The sequence below is a fragment of the Schistocerca nitens genome, chromosome 3, assembly GCF_023898315.1.
Source record: "Schistocerca nitens isolate TAMUIC-IGC-003100 chromosome 3, iqSchNite1.1, whole genome shotgun sequence".
In the NCBI taxonomy this organism is placed as follows: domain Eukaryota; kingdom Metazoa; phylum Arthropoda; class Insecta; order Orthoptera; family Acrididae; genus Schistocerca; species Schistocerca nitens.
In genome coordinates this window covers 709,432,130-709,447,998 of record NC_064616.1, presented here as the reverse complement: position 1 = coordinate 709,447,998, position 15,869 = coordinate 709,432,130, and the positions used below count along the sequence as shown (strand labels likewise).

General features: G+C 43.6%; 1 protein-coding gene across 1 annotated transcript in view; it reads left to right on the top strand.

Annotated features, from left to right (window-relative positions):
• The window catches only part of LOC126248682 (facilitated trehalose transporter Tret1-2 homolog), a 308,477-nt gene that overhangs the window by 249,063 nt on the left and 43,545 nt on the right, over window positions 1-15,869 (top strand). Inside the window, exon 6 of the mRNA XM_049949949.1 lies at window positions 8,859-9,046. Coding sequence (XP_049805906.1) covers window positions 8,859-9,046 — 188 coding nt within the window. The remainder of the gene's footprint in view (window positions 1-8,858; window positions 9,047-15,869) is intronic.

Sequence of the window (15,869 nt, the reverse complement as noted above, 5' to 3'; positions counted from 1 at the left end):
TACTTGCAGTGGATCCTGATGCAGTTTGGAATTCCTGTGTGATGGTCTGGATAGATGTCTGCCTAATACAAAATACGACGCCCTTCAACTGTCCCTTCACCCTTCCACTTCACTATCAAATCGGAAACAGTGGACCTAGGGATGTTTAGGAGGGTGGAAATCTCGTGTAGAGACGTATGACACAAGTGACACCCAAGCACCTAACAACGTTCGAAGTCCGTGAGTTCCGCGGAGCGCCCCGTTCTACTCTCTCACGATGTCTAATGACTACTAACGTTGCTGATATGGAGTACCTGGCAGTAGGTAGCAGCGCACTGCACCTAATATGAAAAACTTAGGTTTTTGGGGGTGTTCGGATACTTTTGATAGCATAGTGTTTGCGTGGGAGTCGGGTATACAACGTAAGACAAAAAGAAAAGAAAAAAAAAACGACGCACCAGGAAGGAATTGTCCGAATGGGACGGAAATCAGTATATCTGACATACATGTACAGACAAACAAATGTTTACAATTCTAGAAAAATTGAATGATTTATGCAAGAGAGAGAGCTTCACGATAGGCGAATAATTGCTCTGGACCAGTGCATTGTTATCTTGCTAATTCTGTGAACCTCTTTCACTTGAATAAATCATCATTTTTTTCTGAAATTACAATCATGTGTTTGTCTGTACATGTTCCTCACATCTAACGATTTCCGTCTCATTCGGATTCATTCGTGATGCACCTGTTTTTTTCCCCTCTGCCTCGCTTCCCCTTCTCCAGCCCCCCCCCCTTCAAAAATCTGTCCCTCTTCTCTCCCTCCCCCGTCTCTCTATCACGTCCTGCCCCCTCTTTCCGTCCATCTTCTTTTCCCCCATCTCTATTTCTATTTCCTCCCTCCCCACTCTCTGTCCTCTTACCCCTCTCTCTCACGTTGAGCCTTGCTTACTGTTATTGCGAACGGGATCTTGATTCGGAATTGTAGTCGCTTAAAATGAATGGGTAAATCGTTTGGTATCACTGGTATACGAGCATAACAGACATCTATCTCACCAACTGCTGTATCTGTGTGGATAGTAGTTACGGTGATAGTATTTCACATAGTTTTAATGTTTTAATCTGTGAATAGATAGGGTTACAAAGATTCAAACAATCCAGATTCTGTAGTAGTATTCCAATTTTAAGCCGACAAGCCATAAATACAACATTCCTATTTTCTATAAAACCGATGGCGAGGAAGGAAACAGTACAGCACATTTGTGTGAATCACTGTATGAGGAGAAACAATACATATAGGAGAAACAGTTTGTCTAATGGTTTACACGCCCTTCTACCGTAGTCGAACCTGACTGCGAGAAAGAAATCAAAACCGCGCCTTTTCACAGAACAGCACAGTATTTTCTTTCTCACAGTCGGGTTTAACAGAAAACCCGTATATTGTCTTTTAAAAAAAATATATAGCCAACGTCTTATGAATGTTTATTATAGTATTGTGTAAAAATTTAAAGTAAATCAGTCAAGAACTTTTCGAGCTTGTTGGTAACAAAGAGGGGCATTCAATAAGTTGGTTTTTTTTTTTGCCAGTTTCGGTTGCAAAAACACGTGGAATCTGTTGTGGGACATCGTGCAACAATCCCGCTTCAGTCCCTACAGTTTCATGAAGTTCCGGTAGGTGGCGGCGCATTACGTGGCCTAGAAAAGGGGCATCTGTAAAGGAGATGCGTTGCAAGCAGAGAGCTGTCACTGACTGTCTTTTGCCGGAAAACCAGAGCATCACAGATATTCATAGGCGCTAGCAGAATGTCTACGGAAGCCTGGCAGTGAACAAAAGCACAATGAGTCGTTGGGCGAGGCGCCTTGTCATCATCGCAACAAGGTCGCGCGAAGCTGTCCGATCTTCCGCGTGCTGGCCAGCCGCACACAGCTGTGACTCCTACAGTGTTGGAACTTGCGGACACTCTCATTCGAGGTGATCGACAGATCACAGTCAAACACCTCGCTGCTCAACTGGACGTATCTGTCGGTAGTGCTGACACATTCGTCCACCAGTTGGAGTACTCAAAGGTGTGTGCCCGCTGCGTTCCTCGCCGTCTAACAGGAGACCATAAGGAGCAACGAAGAACCATCTGTACGAAATTTCTCGCTCGTTATGAGGCTCATCGTGACGATCTTTTGCCGAACATCGTCACAGGCGATCAACACGGGTTCCTCACTTAGAACCGGGAACAAAAGGGCAATCCATGGAGTGACACCACATCGCTTCTCCTCCGAAGAAAAACTTCAAGGCCACACCCTGAGCCGGTAACGTCATGGTGACGGTCTTCTGGGGCCCTGAAGGGGTTATTCTGTTTGATGTGTCCCGTCATGGAGCAACGATCAATTCTGAGGTGTATTGCGCTACCCTCGGGTACTAAGAAACGACTTGAGCATGTTCGTAGCAGCAAAAATGCAAACGAACTTCTCCTTCTCAATGACAACGCAAGGTGTCACCCAAGTCTACGCACCCGAGAGGAGCTCACAAAACTTGATTGGACTGTAATTCCTCACCCGCCCTACAGCCTGGATCTCCCACCTTCCGGTTTCCATCTGTTTGGCCCAATGAAGAATGCACTCCGCGGGAAGCAGTACGTGAATGATGAGGGAGGTTATTGATGCTGCAAGACGTTGGGTCCGACGTCGACCAATAGAGTGGTACCATGGGGCACACAGGCCTTCAAAATAAGGAGGCGTTCGCATTGAACGGAGATTATATTGAAAAATAGGATTTTTTAGCCAGAAGAAGTAAATCGCTCAAATACTTTTCGAGGCTATAGGTAAAAACGTTCAACGACTTGTCTTTATGTTGTAGTATACACTACTGGCCATTGACATTGCTACACCAAGGAGAAATGCAGATGATAAACGGGTATTCATTGGACAAATATATTATACTAGAACTGACATGTGATTACATTTTCACGCAATTTGGGTGCAAAGATCCTGAGAAATCAGTACCCAGAACAACCACCTCTGGCCGTAATAACGGCCTTGTTACGCCTGGCCATTGAGTCAAACAGAGCTTGGATGGCGTGTACAGGTACAGCTGCCCATGCAGCTTCAACACGATACCACAGTTCATCAAGAGTAGTGACTGGCGTCTTGTGACGAGCCAGTTGCTCGGCCACCATTGACCAGAGACGTTTTCAGTTGGTGAGAGATCTGGAGAATGTGCTGGCCAGGGCAGCAGTCGAACATTTTCTGTATCCAGAAAGGCCCGTACAGGACCTGCAACATGCGGTCGTGCATTATCCTGCTGAAATTTAGGGTTTCGCAGGGATCGAATGAAGGGCAGAGCCACGGGTCGTAACACATCTGAAATGTAACGTCCACTGTTCAAAGTGCCGTCAATGCGAACAAGAGGTGACCGAGACGTGTAACCAATGGCACGCCATACCATCACGCCGGGTGATACGCCAGTTTGGCGATGACGAATACACGCTTCCAATGTGCGTTCACCGCGATGTCGCCAAACACGGATGCGACCATCATGCTGCTGTAAACAGAACCTGGATTCATCTGAAAAAATGACGTTTTGCCATTCGTGCTCCCAGGTTCGTCGTTGAGTACACCATCGCAGGCACTCCTGTCTGTGATGCAGCGTTAAGGGTAACCGCAGCCATGGTCTCCGAGCTGATAGTCCATGCTGCTGCAAACGTCGTCGAACTGTTCGTGCAGCTGGTTGTTGTCTTGCAAACGTCCCCATCTGTTGACTCAGGGATTGAGACGTGGCTGTACGATCCGTTACAGCCATGCGGATAAGATACCTGTCATCTCGACTGCTAGTGATACGAGGCCGTTGGGATCCAGCACGGCGTTCCGTATTACCCTCCTGAACCCACCGATTCCATATTCTGCTAACAGTCATTGGATCTCGACCAACGCGAGTAGCAGTGTCGCGATACGATAAACCGCAATCGCGATAGGCTACAATCGGACCTTTATCAACGTTGGAAATTTGATGGTACGCATTTCTCCTCCTTACACGAGGCATCACAACAACATTTCACCAGGCAACGCCGGTCAACTGCCGTTTGTGTATGAGAAATCGGTTGGAAACTTTCCTAATGTCAGCACGTTGTAGGTGTCGCCACCGGCGCCAACCTTGTGTGAATGCTCTGAAAAGCTAATCATTTGCATATCACAGCATCTTCTTCCCGTCGGTTAAATTTTGCGTCTGTAGCACGTCGTCTTCGTGGTGTAGCGATTTTAATGGCCACTAGTGTAGATACGCAATGCCGTACCAACCGCTACTTTTGTGAATGCTTCCAAGTACTTATCGGAGTTAGGGACCAGGTATCAATATACATTTATCGTAGATATTCGCCTCCTGTGACGATAACGGTTCCATATAGGAATTGCCAAAATCCAGAGCACGTTACCGTATAAAGTCTTCGGTTGTCATGTCAACTGTTTCCATATTTTTGACAGTCGACCGCTTCGATTTTCATCGTGAATATACTCCCTAAACTGCAATTACAAGCAGCCACTGATTCGCTTGCTAGCATATTCCCCTAAACCTTGAAAGGCTCTGAGCACTATGGGACTTAACAGCTGTGGTCATCAGTCCCCTAGAACTTAGAACTACTTAAACCTAACTAACCTAAGGACATGACACACATCCATGCCCGAGGCAGGATTCAAACCTGCGGCCGTAGCGGTCGAGCGGTTCCAGACTGAAGCGCCTAGAACCGCTCGGCCACTCCGGCCGGCGACACCTTGAAAGGGGTCTATTTTAGCCCTATTCCATGTTTTCCATTTATCTTCGTTGTTATTACGTTTATGAGTTACGCACTTGTTTTCTGTGCTATTTTATGAAGTTCTCGGAAAGCGAATATGCGTATATGTTTGCATCATCACATTTCCCCTAAATGGAATCTGTAAGAGCAAACGTATGAGTGAATCACAACGTTTAAATGCGTCACATCTTCCGAAAGACGAGAACCAAATTTCTGAAACAGTTTTTCGCTGTCGTGTTTACATGTTAAGGTCTAAAGCGGATTTGCTAGCTTAGTTAAATACGGCATCTGGAAAACAGCTGTTCCAGCTTCTGATTTAGCAGCACACTCGCTGTTTCTCTTCATGTAAACGTTAGAGATAGGTTCGTGCTCAGACTAATATTTCTGCTTCTCCTTCACTGCACAATAAGTCACTATCTCCATATTAGCCGTATACTTTGAAAAAATGGCGTAACCTGGACAATCCAAGCACGTTCAAAAACGGTTAGACGTTTACGTGGGAACAAAAATCGATTGTGTAAGTAGAAAACCAGCACCTAGAAACGGATTCCCACAATAGATTCTGGAATGTTCACATGACCTACCAGAAACGGTAGCTTAAAATCGGTTTACGAAACTCTGTTTTGGGAGCCACATGTAAACATAGTGAATGAGTTTCCAAATATGTCAGTTGTGGGACAGAGTGTTTCCTTTCTCTCATGCACGGTAGTGCCAACTTTTTATAGTTACCAATCGATCCTGGCAAAGTAGTTACCAATCGATCTTGAACTTTCTCCCTTTCTTTCGTCCGCATAATTGGCTACAGGACCGCCCCCACCCTGCTGAAAAAAACTTTTCCTCGAAGCAAAGGCCTTTGACCAGAGCTTTTTTAGTTGCTCTGTGATTTTTTGTCGAGCTGGGAATCTTGTTCTCCGGAACATAGCGTGGAATGACTTCATTTGAGTGTGTCAGCTTTAACGATTATTCTGTTAGTCAGTATTTCAGCTATTTCAAATGCACATTCGGATACGTTTTTTTTATTTCATTCGTGGTGTAATTCCTATGCATTTATTGTGCAGTGAGTGAGCTTTACATTGACTTTTGTTCGGATTGGATGTAGCCACGTGCTTTCACTACCTGCCGCTGGTAACTTGAATCTCTTCGCATGCCCGTGGGAATTAATATCTTCCAACTCACGAACATCATTTGCCACTGGATCAAGTATTTTAAGTCGAATTTTCAGCGCTTAGGTAAGTTAGTACTCTAGTGTGATCAATTTCAGTGTCATACCCATGTTTAGTGAAGTGCGTAACTGTTTAATTGTGTAATCGCCATCAGATATCAATTCTTGGTTCTTGTGTGTGCTTCCATTACTTTTATTGCGGGTTTTATAATCGTTTCCCGTGCAGTGAGGTTTGAACCTTTGTGCTGCGCAATCACCATATGTAATGAAATTAACTGTTTCGTGGTCAGAGGCATCCCCAGTGAATAGACCAAAGTACCAGGTGTAGAAGTATGAAATCGGAATTTCCCTATAGATGGTGCTAGCCGTCAGTGTAGGGCCTGTGAGATCGCGTTTGCAGCGCCATCTGCTACCTGTAACGGCTGACTACCGATGTCAACACACAGTACCCCAAGTTCATACACCGCTATCTGTGTTGTCATTTTGAAAAAAATTGCTGCAGAATCGCATCGAATGCTTGTCGAAGCTTTCGACGAACTTGCTCTTGGGAAAAACACGGTGTTTAGAGTGGTTCAAGAAATTCAAACGTGGTGATTTTGACGTGAGAAACGATGAGCGCGGGAAACCACCTAAAAAGTTCGAAGACAACGAATTGCAGGCATTATTGGATGAAGATGATACCCAAATTCAACAGGAACTCGCGGAACAATTGAATGTGGCGCAGAAAGTCGTTACTCTGCGGTTGAAAGCTATGGGAAAGGTGCAGAAAATGGGTTCCGCGTGAACTGAATGACAGACAGCGAGCAAATCGAAAGACCACTTGTGAAATACTGCTCGCCATATACAAAAGAAAGTCGTTTCTCCACCGAATAGTGACAGGTGACGAAAAATGGATGTATTTTGAGTATCCTAAGGGTCATAAATCGTGGGTGAATCCAGGCAAACCATCGACATCCACTGCAAGATCAAGTCGCTTTGGAAAGAAGACAATGCTCTGTGGTGGGTGGGATCAGAAAGGTGTCATCTATTATGAGCTGCTAAAACCTGGTGAAACCGTTAACACTGATCGCTACCAACAGCAAATGATCGATTTAAATCGAGCATTGCGTGAAAAACGACCGGAATATGGGAAAAGGCAACACAAAGTAATATTGCTCCATGATAAGGCTCCATCACACACAGCAAAACGAGTCAGGGAAACGACCGAGGCGTTCATTTGGGAAATACTAGGGCATGCGGCTTGTTCTCCTGACTTCTCTCCGTCCGATTATCATCTATTTGCATCACTGGGACACGCTCTCGCTGAACAACGCTTCAATTCGCATGAAAATGTACTAAAATGGCTCGATGACTGGTTCGCTTGAAAAGAACTGATTATTGATAGAAGAAGTGGAAGAAATGTATAAATAACAACGTGATTATTTTGAATAAAATATTGTTTATCAGTTTCAAACAACAGAGTGTAATTATTGCAACCAAATTCCGGTTTCATACTTCTACAGCGGGTATTCTACACAGAATGAACTCCTGTTCATGTGGTGGAAAAGAGATTTAAACTAAGTTATTGAATTTATAGACATTTTGTAGGAAATCTCTGATTCTATCCCGCTGTAGTTCAATTCCTCTGTCTTTGCCTGTATGGTATTATGGCATTGGGATGGGATCATAAAGCTCTTAGAACCTCTCTGAGCACTTAATTGCGCCGGCCGGAATGGCCGAGCGGTTCTAGGCGCTACAGTCTGGAACCGCGCGGCCGCTACGGTCGCAGGTTCGAATCCTGCCTCGGGCATGGATGTGTGTGATGTCCTTAGGTTAGTTAGGTTTAAGTAGTTCTAAGCTCTAGGGGACTGATGACCTCAGAAGTTAAGTCCCATAGTGCTCAGAGCCATTTTTAGCACTTAATTGCGCAAATAGAAAACTGAGTTATTTTCCCTTTTGTGACATCTGCTAGTTTCAAATCCACTCCCAATTCACGTATGCCAACGTCCCCACTCAATCTTGACTGAGTGTAATCATTACATGTGTCGAGGGACCATATTTCTTTTTATATGGATTCAATAATGTTGTGTATACTTTGTGATGGTATTCGTATTATTATAGTGAACTCTTATTTTGATCATAATTGACTTGTGAATATTCAACGCTGTCACACATTTCCATAACCTACTAAATCACCAGAATGGTCAACAATCTTGTTTTTCAAGAGATAAAGTAATAGATTCTCGTGTATTCCTCACCATTAATAAAAGCGATTATTTGATGTGAACTGCGTCTACGTATGTTCGTACCATATCCTTAACATTCCTCTATTGGACCATCTTAGTAAAGAATGTATGCTACCAGGAACGTATGACTGTATGCACGGTACACGAATGTGGTATTCAAGAAGTAAGTAAATTACTAGCCACCTCCCAGTCCCCTTTGAAGTGCACGGAGAAAAGAAATTCTGTAGTTATATGGGAAAAGGTGGGTCTACTAAAGTAATGGCAAATTAGACAATCAAAACTGGTTGAGGATATAATCGGAAAAGGTAGCGCCTATCTGGATTAGTTTAAATCAAAACGAATAGACGACTTTTGACCTCTAAGATTTTTTAGTGAATGTTGATGTCGCGTTTTGTGCATTGTGTCTGAATCCGACTTGCAATGTCAGTCTCCATTCACTGCATGTTCACTGGTACACAGCTCACAAGTAAATCAAAATGATATTTCCTGCCAACTTGACTTGGTCAAAATGACAGCTGCAAGGGTATGATGTCATGGTTCATCAACACACATTACTTTCAGAGTTTCTATAAATTTGTAATTTCATTTTATTCTAAACAGTTTCCGAGATATTTTGAATGCAGAAATATATTGCCCTCCTCCAAAAATTGTGAAATCTTAAGTGTTTGACATATTTCTTGTAAAACAGAATAAAACGTTGTTCGCTCTTGTTTCTAGGAATGCTTATAATCTACGGCGAAGGAGCATTACTACATTGGCGAACCTGTTCCTGGTTGAGTATGATATACATAATTGTACCAATAATTCTCATATGGACGTGCATTCCCGAGAGCCCAGTCTGGCTCATTGCAAGAGGAAGAGTTGACGAAGCAGAGGCATCGCTCAAATGGTTCGGTGGCAAAAACGTAAGTTTAGTACTTGCCATTGAATTGAATCTCTTGTGCTATTTTTAACCATTTTAGATGCTAAGATTAAAGAGATGGCTCTTTTGGTTGCTACTTTTAGTTCATTTTCCAGACGAGATCGAAGGCTGAGAAATGGTCAAACGCAGAGCTGTGTTTCATTCTTATAACATACTTAAAGTTTTCATCATGGCTGCGTGGTCAGCGATCGTTTACAAATTAAAGCAATTGCTTTAATTTTAACTTATAGCATGCTCTGAGTATTTAAATATTTTTGACCTGGTATCTTCGAAGCAGCTCTCACGCATAAAGAACTTGATTACACTGTCAATTAAAGACTGTCCTACACTCCTTGCAGAGATAGGAGCTCCTAGAATGCTATTCCTCTTCTTTCTATAATCTTCTTGAGATGAGATGCAGAACTTCATATGAGGCCAGAGCGTTGTCTCTAAGCAGCCCTGGAAGACAGTGAGTATAGATGTCAGTGAATAAACGTTGAACACGCACTAGTGTGCAAAATTATGGCCGAAAGTAGTTTCCTATGATGTTCCATTGCAACGTAACATAGCTCGATGAAACTTTGACCATATATAGAAAGAACTGCTACAGTAAAGTACAGGAGGAAACTGAAAGAAATATCCAATGAGACGAACAGAAGCGATATTTTTGCTCCAAGAAATTACACTACTGGCCATTAAAATTGCTACACCACGAAGATGACGTGTTACAGACGCGAAATTTAACCGACAGGAAGAAGATGCTGTGATATGCAAATGTTTAACTTTTCAGAGCATTCACACAGGGTTGACGCCGGTGGCGACACCTACAACGTGCTGACGTGAGGAAAGTTTCCAACCGATTTCTCACACACAAACAGCAGTTGACCGGCGTTGCCTGGTGAAATGTTGTTGTGATGCCTCGCGTAAGGAGGAGAAATGCGTACCATCACGTTTCCGACTTTGATAAAGGTCGGATTGTAGCCTTTCGCGATTGCGGTTTATCGTATCGCGACATTGCTGCTCGCGTTGGTCGAGATCCAGTGACTGTTAGCAGAATATGGAATCGGTGGGTTCAGGAGGGTAATACGGAACGCCGTGCTGGATCCCAACGGCCTCGTATCACTAGCAGTCGAGATGACAAGCATCTTATCCGCATGGCTGTAACGGATCGTGCAGCCACGTCTCGATCTCTGAGTCAACAGATGGGGACGTTTGCAGGACAACAACCAGCTGCACGAACAGTTCGACGACGTTTGCAGCAGCATGGACTATCAGCTCGGAGACCATGGCTGCGGTTACACTTGACGCTGCATCACAGACAGAAGCGCCTGCGATGGTGTACTCAACGACGAACCTGGGAGCACGAATGGCAAAACGTCATTTTTTCGGATGAATCCAGGTTCTGTTTACAGCATCGTGATGGTCGCATCCGTGTTCGTTGACATCGCGGTGAACGCACATTGGAAGCGTGTATTCGTCGTCGCCATACTGGCGTATCACCCGGCGTGATGGTATGGGTTGCCACTGGTTACACGTCTCGGTCACCTCTTGTTTGCATTGACGGCACTTTGAACAGTGGACGCTACATTTCAGATGTGTTACGACCCGTGGCTCTACCCTTCATTCGATCCCTGCGAAACCCTACATTCCAGCAGGATAATACACGACCCCATGTTGCAGGTCCTGTACGGGCCTTTCTGGATACAGAAAATGTTCGACTGCTGCCCTGGCCAGCACATTCTCCAGATCTCTCACCAACTGAAAACGTCTGGTCAATGGTGGCCGAGCAGCTGGCTCGTCACTATACACCAGTCACTACTCTTGATGAACTGTGGTATCGTGTTGAAGCTGCATGGGCAGCTGTACCTGTACACGCCATCCAAGCTCTGTTTGACTCAATGGCCAGGCGTATCAAGGCCGTTATTACGGCCAGAGTTGGTTGTTCTGTGTACTGATTCGTCAGGATCTATGCACCCAAATTGCGTGAAAATGTAATCACATATCAGTTCTAGTAGAATATGTTTGTCCAATGAATACCCGTTTATCATGTGCATTTCTTGTTGGTGTAGCAATTTTAATGGCCAACAGTATAGTTCCACTGAAATCGTCGCTATCTTTGATGATCCGCTGGGCATTACAAAAGGCGAGACATGGTCCTTCATTGGGTGTGTGATCACCGTAGGCGGCAATTCGTGATTTTCAACATCCTGCCATTCTGGCCACAAGGTTGGTAAGGAGTTCCATTCCTCCAGCAACGCGCTTTGCAACCGCTGGACACTCATTGATGCATGTGCATGTGCTGCAATACGTCACCCCCAATAAATCCCACACATACTCCATGGGATTTAAGTCGGCGGAATAGGCAGCCCAGTCTATTCGCTGAATATTCTCTTGTTCCAAGAACTCCTCCAACTGCGCTGTTCCATGCGGTCGTGCATTATCGTCCATAAAAATGAAGTCTGGACCGAGTGAACCCCTGAGAAAACACTTGGGGAAGGAGTATAGTGTCATAATAACCATGTCCGGTGATTGTACCGTATTCAAAGATGTGGAAGTCAGTACGCCCAAGCAACATTTTGCCTCCCCACACAACTGGATCACCAAAACGATCACCTTCGACCATGTTCCTGGGTGCATTACGTGTTCCCACCTTTCGCCATATGAGGGGACGTCCAGAATAACTACTCAGACTGAATCTGCTCTCATTCAAGAACCGCACGTGATCGCACTCTTCGTTGGACCAGTCTCTATGCTCTTAGCACCATCGCAAACGGTGCCGCCGATCTGCAGGTGTCAACGGAACACAGTGTACTGATCGTCCGGCAAAAAGACCAATCCCATGCAGTCGCCGTGCCACTGTGGAGCACGAGTTCGCGTGCCTTGCAGTGCTGTTAAACGTGGATGCAATTGCACCCGCTGCTTCAACTAAGTCCCTTCCTGCCTCTTCAACAAGGTAGAGCAACACCAAACTCCTGGGCTACACTCGCCGCACGTCGTCCTTCTCCCAGTTTCCCGATGATTCTTCTCCGTGAGAAGTCATCCAAATGTCTCCGGGTCATGTTGTAATGAAAAACACCACTACAGTGAACCGTTACTGCTCTCTAATTGACACACTAAGTCTTTTTCCCGTTCCTTCAACGGTCTCGTGTAGAGGAGCCAGCCCCATTTGACGCTGTACTTACGCTGACCTCACGCCATATTACGTCCAGCTTTCTGTCCTCCACTGAGAGACCTCTGTCAGCATGCTGCCACACAGCGAGTTATCAGTATTATACCGACTCTGTCGCTGTTTTTGTAAGTATTCTTTTTGCGTCTGTTTTTACGAGTCTGGTAGCGTCTGTGAAACAGCGTGACCTTGCTAGGACTGTCGGTCTTCCGTAGCGTCTAAATTCGGAACTCGCGAATACAAGCAACAATACCGACACTTTCAACACTATGTTACATTATAATGCCCTCTTTGACCTGACTGAATTTTAATTACCGAACTTTTTCTTAAGCGTTTAGTAGGCAAAAAACTATTGGGTCGTTGTATATAGCAACAAAGTATTCGCCGCACTTCATTGCTTACAGTCAATTATCGTTTTCATAATTTCTGTTTTTCACTAAAATAGTGATTGCATTCCTCATTGGAACGGGAATCTTGACTAAACTCACCTTGAGCAATTCCTCCTGAAATTCGACTCTACTACTTTGTATTTACTATCGCCACGTTCTGATGGAAAGAATTTTGATAATGAAATCTATACATTCAACTTGGAACAGTAATTTCATTTATGTTTTATTAATGTTAGAATTTGCGTTGGAGAACCAGAACCAAACAGACAAGATATTTATCGACACCCCTTCGTTACATCAGATCTTTTAAAAAACAATTTAAGTTGATATTTGTCATCTAAAAATAGTTAATATACTCTCAAAATTTTAATGATTGATTTTATGCAAACAGATTTTACCTAAGTACTGCAACCAACCAAGAAAGACGTGCAATATTCTGTCTCAATGAACTGACTACAACGCAGAAATTATCGTTGCTGCTGTTACATTCAGCACTGATAAATTTTGATGTGGAATTAAAAAAAAAATGAATCCTGTACTTGAAATGACCTTTAGATATGAACGTCTCTATACTGACCAAAAACACGCTCGTTCAGAGTGTGGGTTGTAATAAGTCTGGCTGTCCTTTTTTTCAAGTATAACAGATAAATAGTTGGTAGATTGCCTTGTTATGAGCAGTGCAGTTGAGGATGTTGTTGTTGTTGCGGTCTTCAGTCCAGAGACTGGTTTGATGCAGCTCTCCATGCTACTCTATCCTGTGCAAGCTTCTTCGTCTCCCAGTACCTTCTGCAACCTACATCCTTCTGAATCTGTTTAGTGTATTCATCTCTTGGTCTCCCTCTACGATTTTTACACTCCACGCTGCCCTCCAATACTAGATTGGTGATCCCTTAATACCTCAGAATATGCCCTACCAACCGATCCCTTCTCCTAGTCAAGTTATACCACAAATTTCTCATCTCTCCAATTCTGTTCAATACTTTCTCATTAGTTATATGATCTACCCATCTAATCTTCAGCATTCTCCTGTAGCACCACATTTCGAAAGCTTCTATTCTCTTCTTGTCTAAACTATTTATCATCCACGATCCACTTCAATACATGGCTACACTTCATACAAATACTTTCAGAAACGACTTCCTGACACTTAAATCTATACTCGATGTTAACAAATTTCTCTTCTTCAGAAACGCTTTCCTTGCCATTGCCAGTCTACATTTTATATCCTCTATACTTCGACCATCATCAGTTATTTTGCTCTCCAAATAGCAAAACTCATTTACTACTTTAAGCGTCTCATTTCCTTATCTAATTCCCGCAGCATCACCCGATTTCATTCGACTACATTCCATTATCCTCGTTTTGCTTTTGTTGATGTTCATCTTATATCCTTCTTTCAAAACACTGTCCATTCCTTTCAGCTGCTCTTCCAGGTCTTTTGCTGTCTCTGACAGAATTACAATCTCATCGACGAACCTCAAAGTTTTTATTTCTTCTCCATGGATATTAATTCCTACGCCGAATTTTTCTTTTTTTTTCCTTTACTGCTTGCTCAATATACAGACTGAATAACATCGGGGATAGGCTACAACCCTGTCTCACTCCCTTCCCAACCACTGTTTCCCTTTCATGCCCCTCGACTCTTACAACTGCCATCTGGTTTCTGTACAAATTGTCAATAGCCTTTCGCACCCTGTATTTTACCCCTGCCACCTTCAGAATTTGAAAAAGATTATTCCAGTCAACATTGTCAAAAGCTTTCTCTAGGTCTACAAATGCTAGAAACGTAGGTTTGCCTTTCCTTAATCTATTTTCTAAGATAAGTCGTAGGGTCAGTATTGCCTCACGTGTTCCAACATTTCTACGGAATCCAAACTGATCTTCCCCGAGGTCGGCTTCTACCAGTTTTTCCATTCGTCTGTAAAGAATTCGTGTTAGTATTTTGCAGCCGTGGCTTATTAAACTGATAGTTCGGTAATTTTCACATCTATCAACAACTACTTTCTTTAGGATTGGAATTATTATATTCTTCTTGAAGTCTGAGGGTATTTCGCCTGTCTCATACATCTTGCTCACTAGATGGTAGAGTTTTGTTAGGCCTGGCTCTCCCAAGGCTGTCAGTAGTTATAATGGAATGTTGTCTACTCCCGGAACCTTGTTTCGACTTAGGTCTTTCAGTGCTCTGTCAAACTCCTCACGCAGTATCATATCTCCTATTTCATCTTCATCTACATTCTCTTCCATTTCTATAATATTGTCCTCAAGAACATCGCCCTTTCATAGACCCTCTATATACTCCTTCCACCTTTCTGCTTTCCCTTCTTTGCGTAGAACTGGGTTTCCATCTGAGCTCTTGATGTTCATACAAGTGGTTCTCTTTTCTCCAAAGGTCTCTTTAATTTTCCTGTAGGCAGTATCTATCTTACCCCTAGTGATATGCACCTCTACATCCTTACATTTGTCCTCTAGCCATCCCTGATAAGCCATGTTGCACTTCCTGTCGATCTCATTTTTGAGACGCTTGTATTCCTTTTCGCCTGCTTCATTTACTGCATTTTTATATTTTCTCCTTTCATCAATTAAATTCAATATCTCTTCTGTTACCCAAGGATTTCTATTAGCCCTCATATTTTTACCTACTTGATCCTCTGCTACCTTCACTATTTCATCTCTCAAAGTTTCCCATTCTTCTTCTGCTTCTTGAGGATATAGTACCAAAAAACTTCTGCAGTTTCTTCACGCCTTTGGTTAAAAACCATATGACAGTGGCGTCGTAATGGCTAAAGCCTTCTTGAAGCCAAGTTGTACAAATGTTTTACATGTTTAATGCGGCTGTCTTTCAAGAAAGTCTGACGTAATGTCCTCAATGACTGTAGTAATCTGCCTTCTCATTTCCAACAGTGTCAGCCGGCCGAAGTGGCCGTGCGGTTAAAGGCGCTGTAGTCTGGAACCGCAAGACCGCTACGGTCGCAGGTTCGAATCCTGCCTCGGGCATGGATGTTTGTGATGTCCTTAGGTTAGTTAGGTTTAACTAGTTCTAAGTTCTAGGGGACTAATGACCACAGCAGTTGAGTCCCATAGTGCTCAGAGCCATTTGAACCATTTTCCAACAGTGTCGCTGGTAGGGGTGCAAAATTCGTCCTTGACGAGACTCCACAGGAAGTAAAAATACACTAGGTTATAATATAGGTACACCTCCTATTGTAGTACATGAAGTGCTGACTTACTCAACTGGGGTAAATAACAACTACAGCGACTGCAAAATTGTTAAA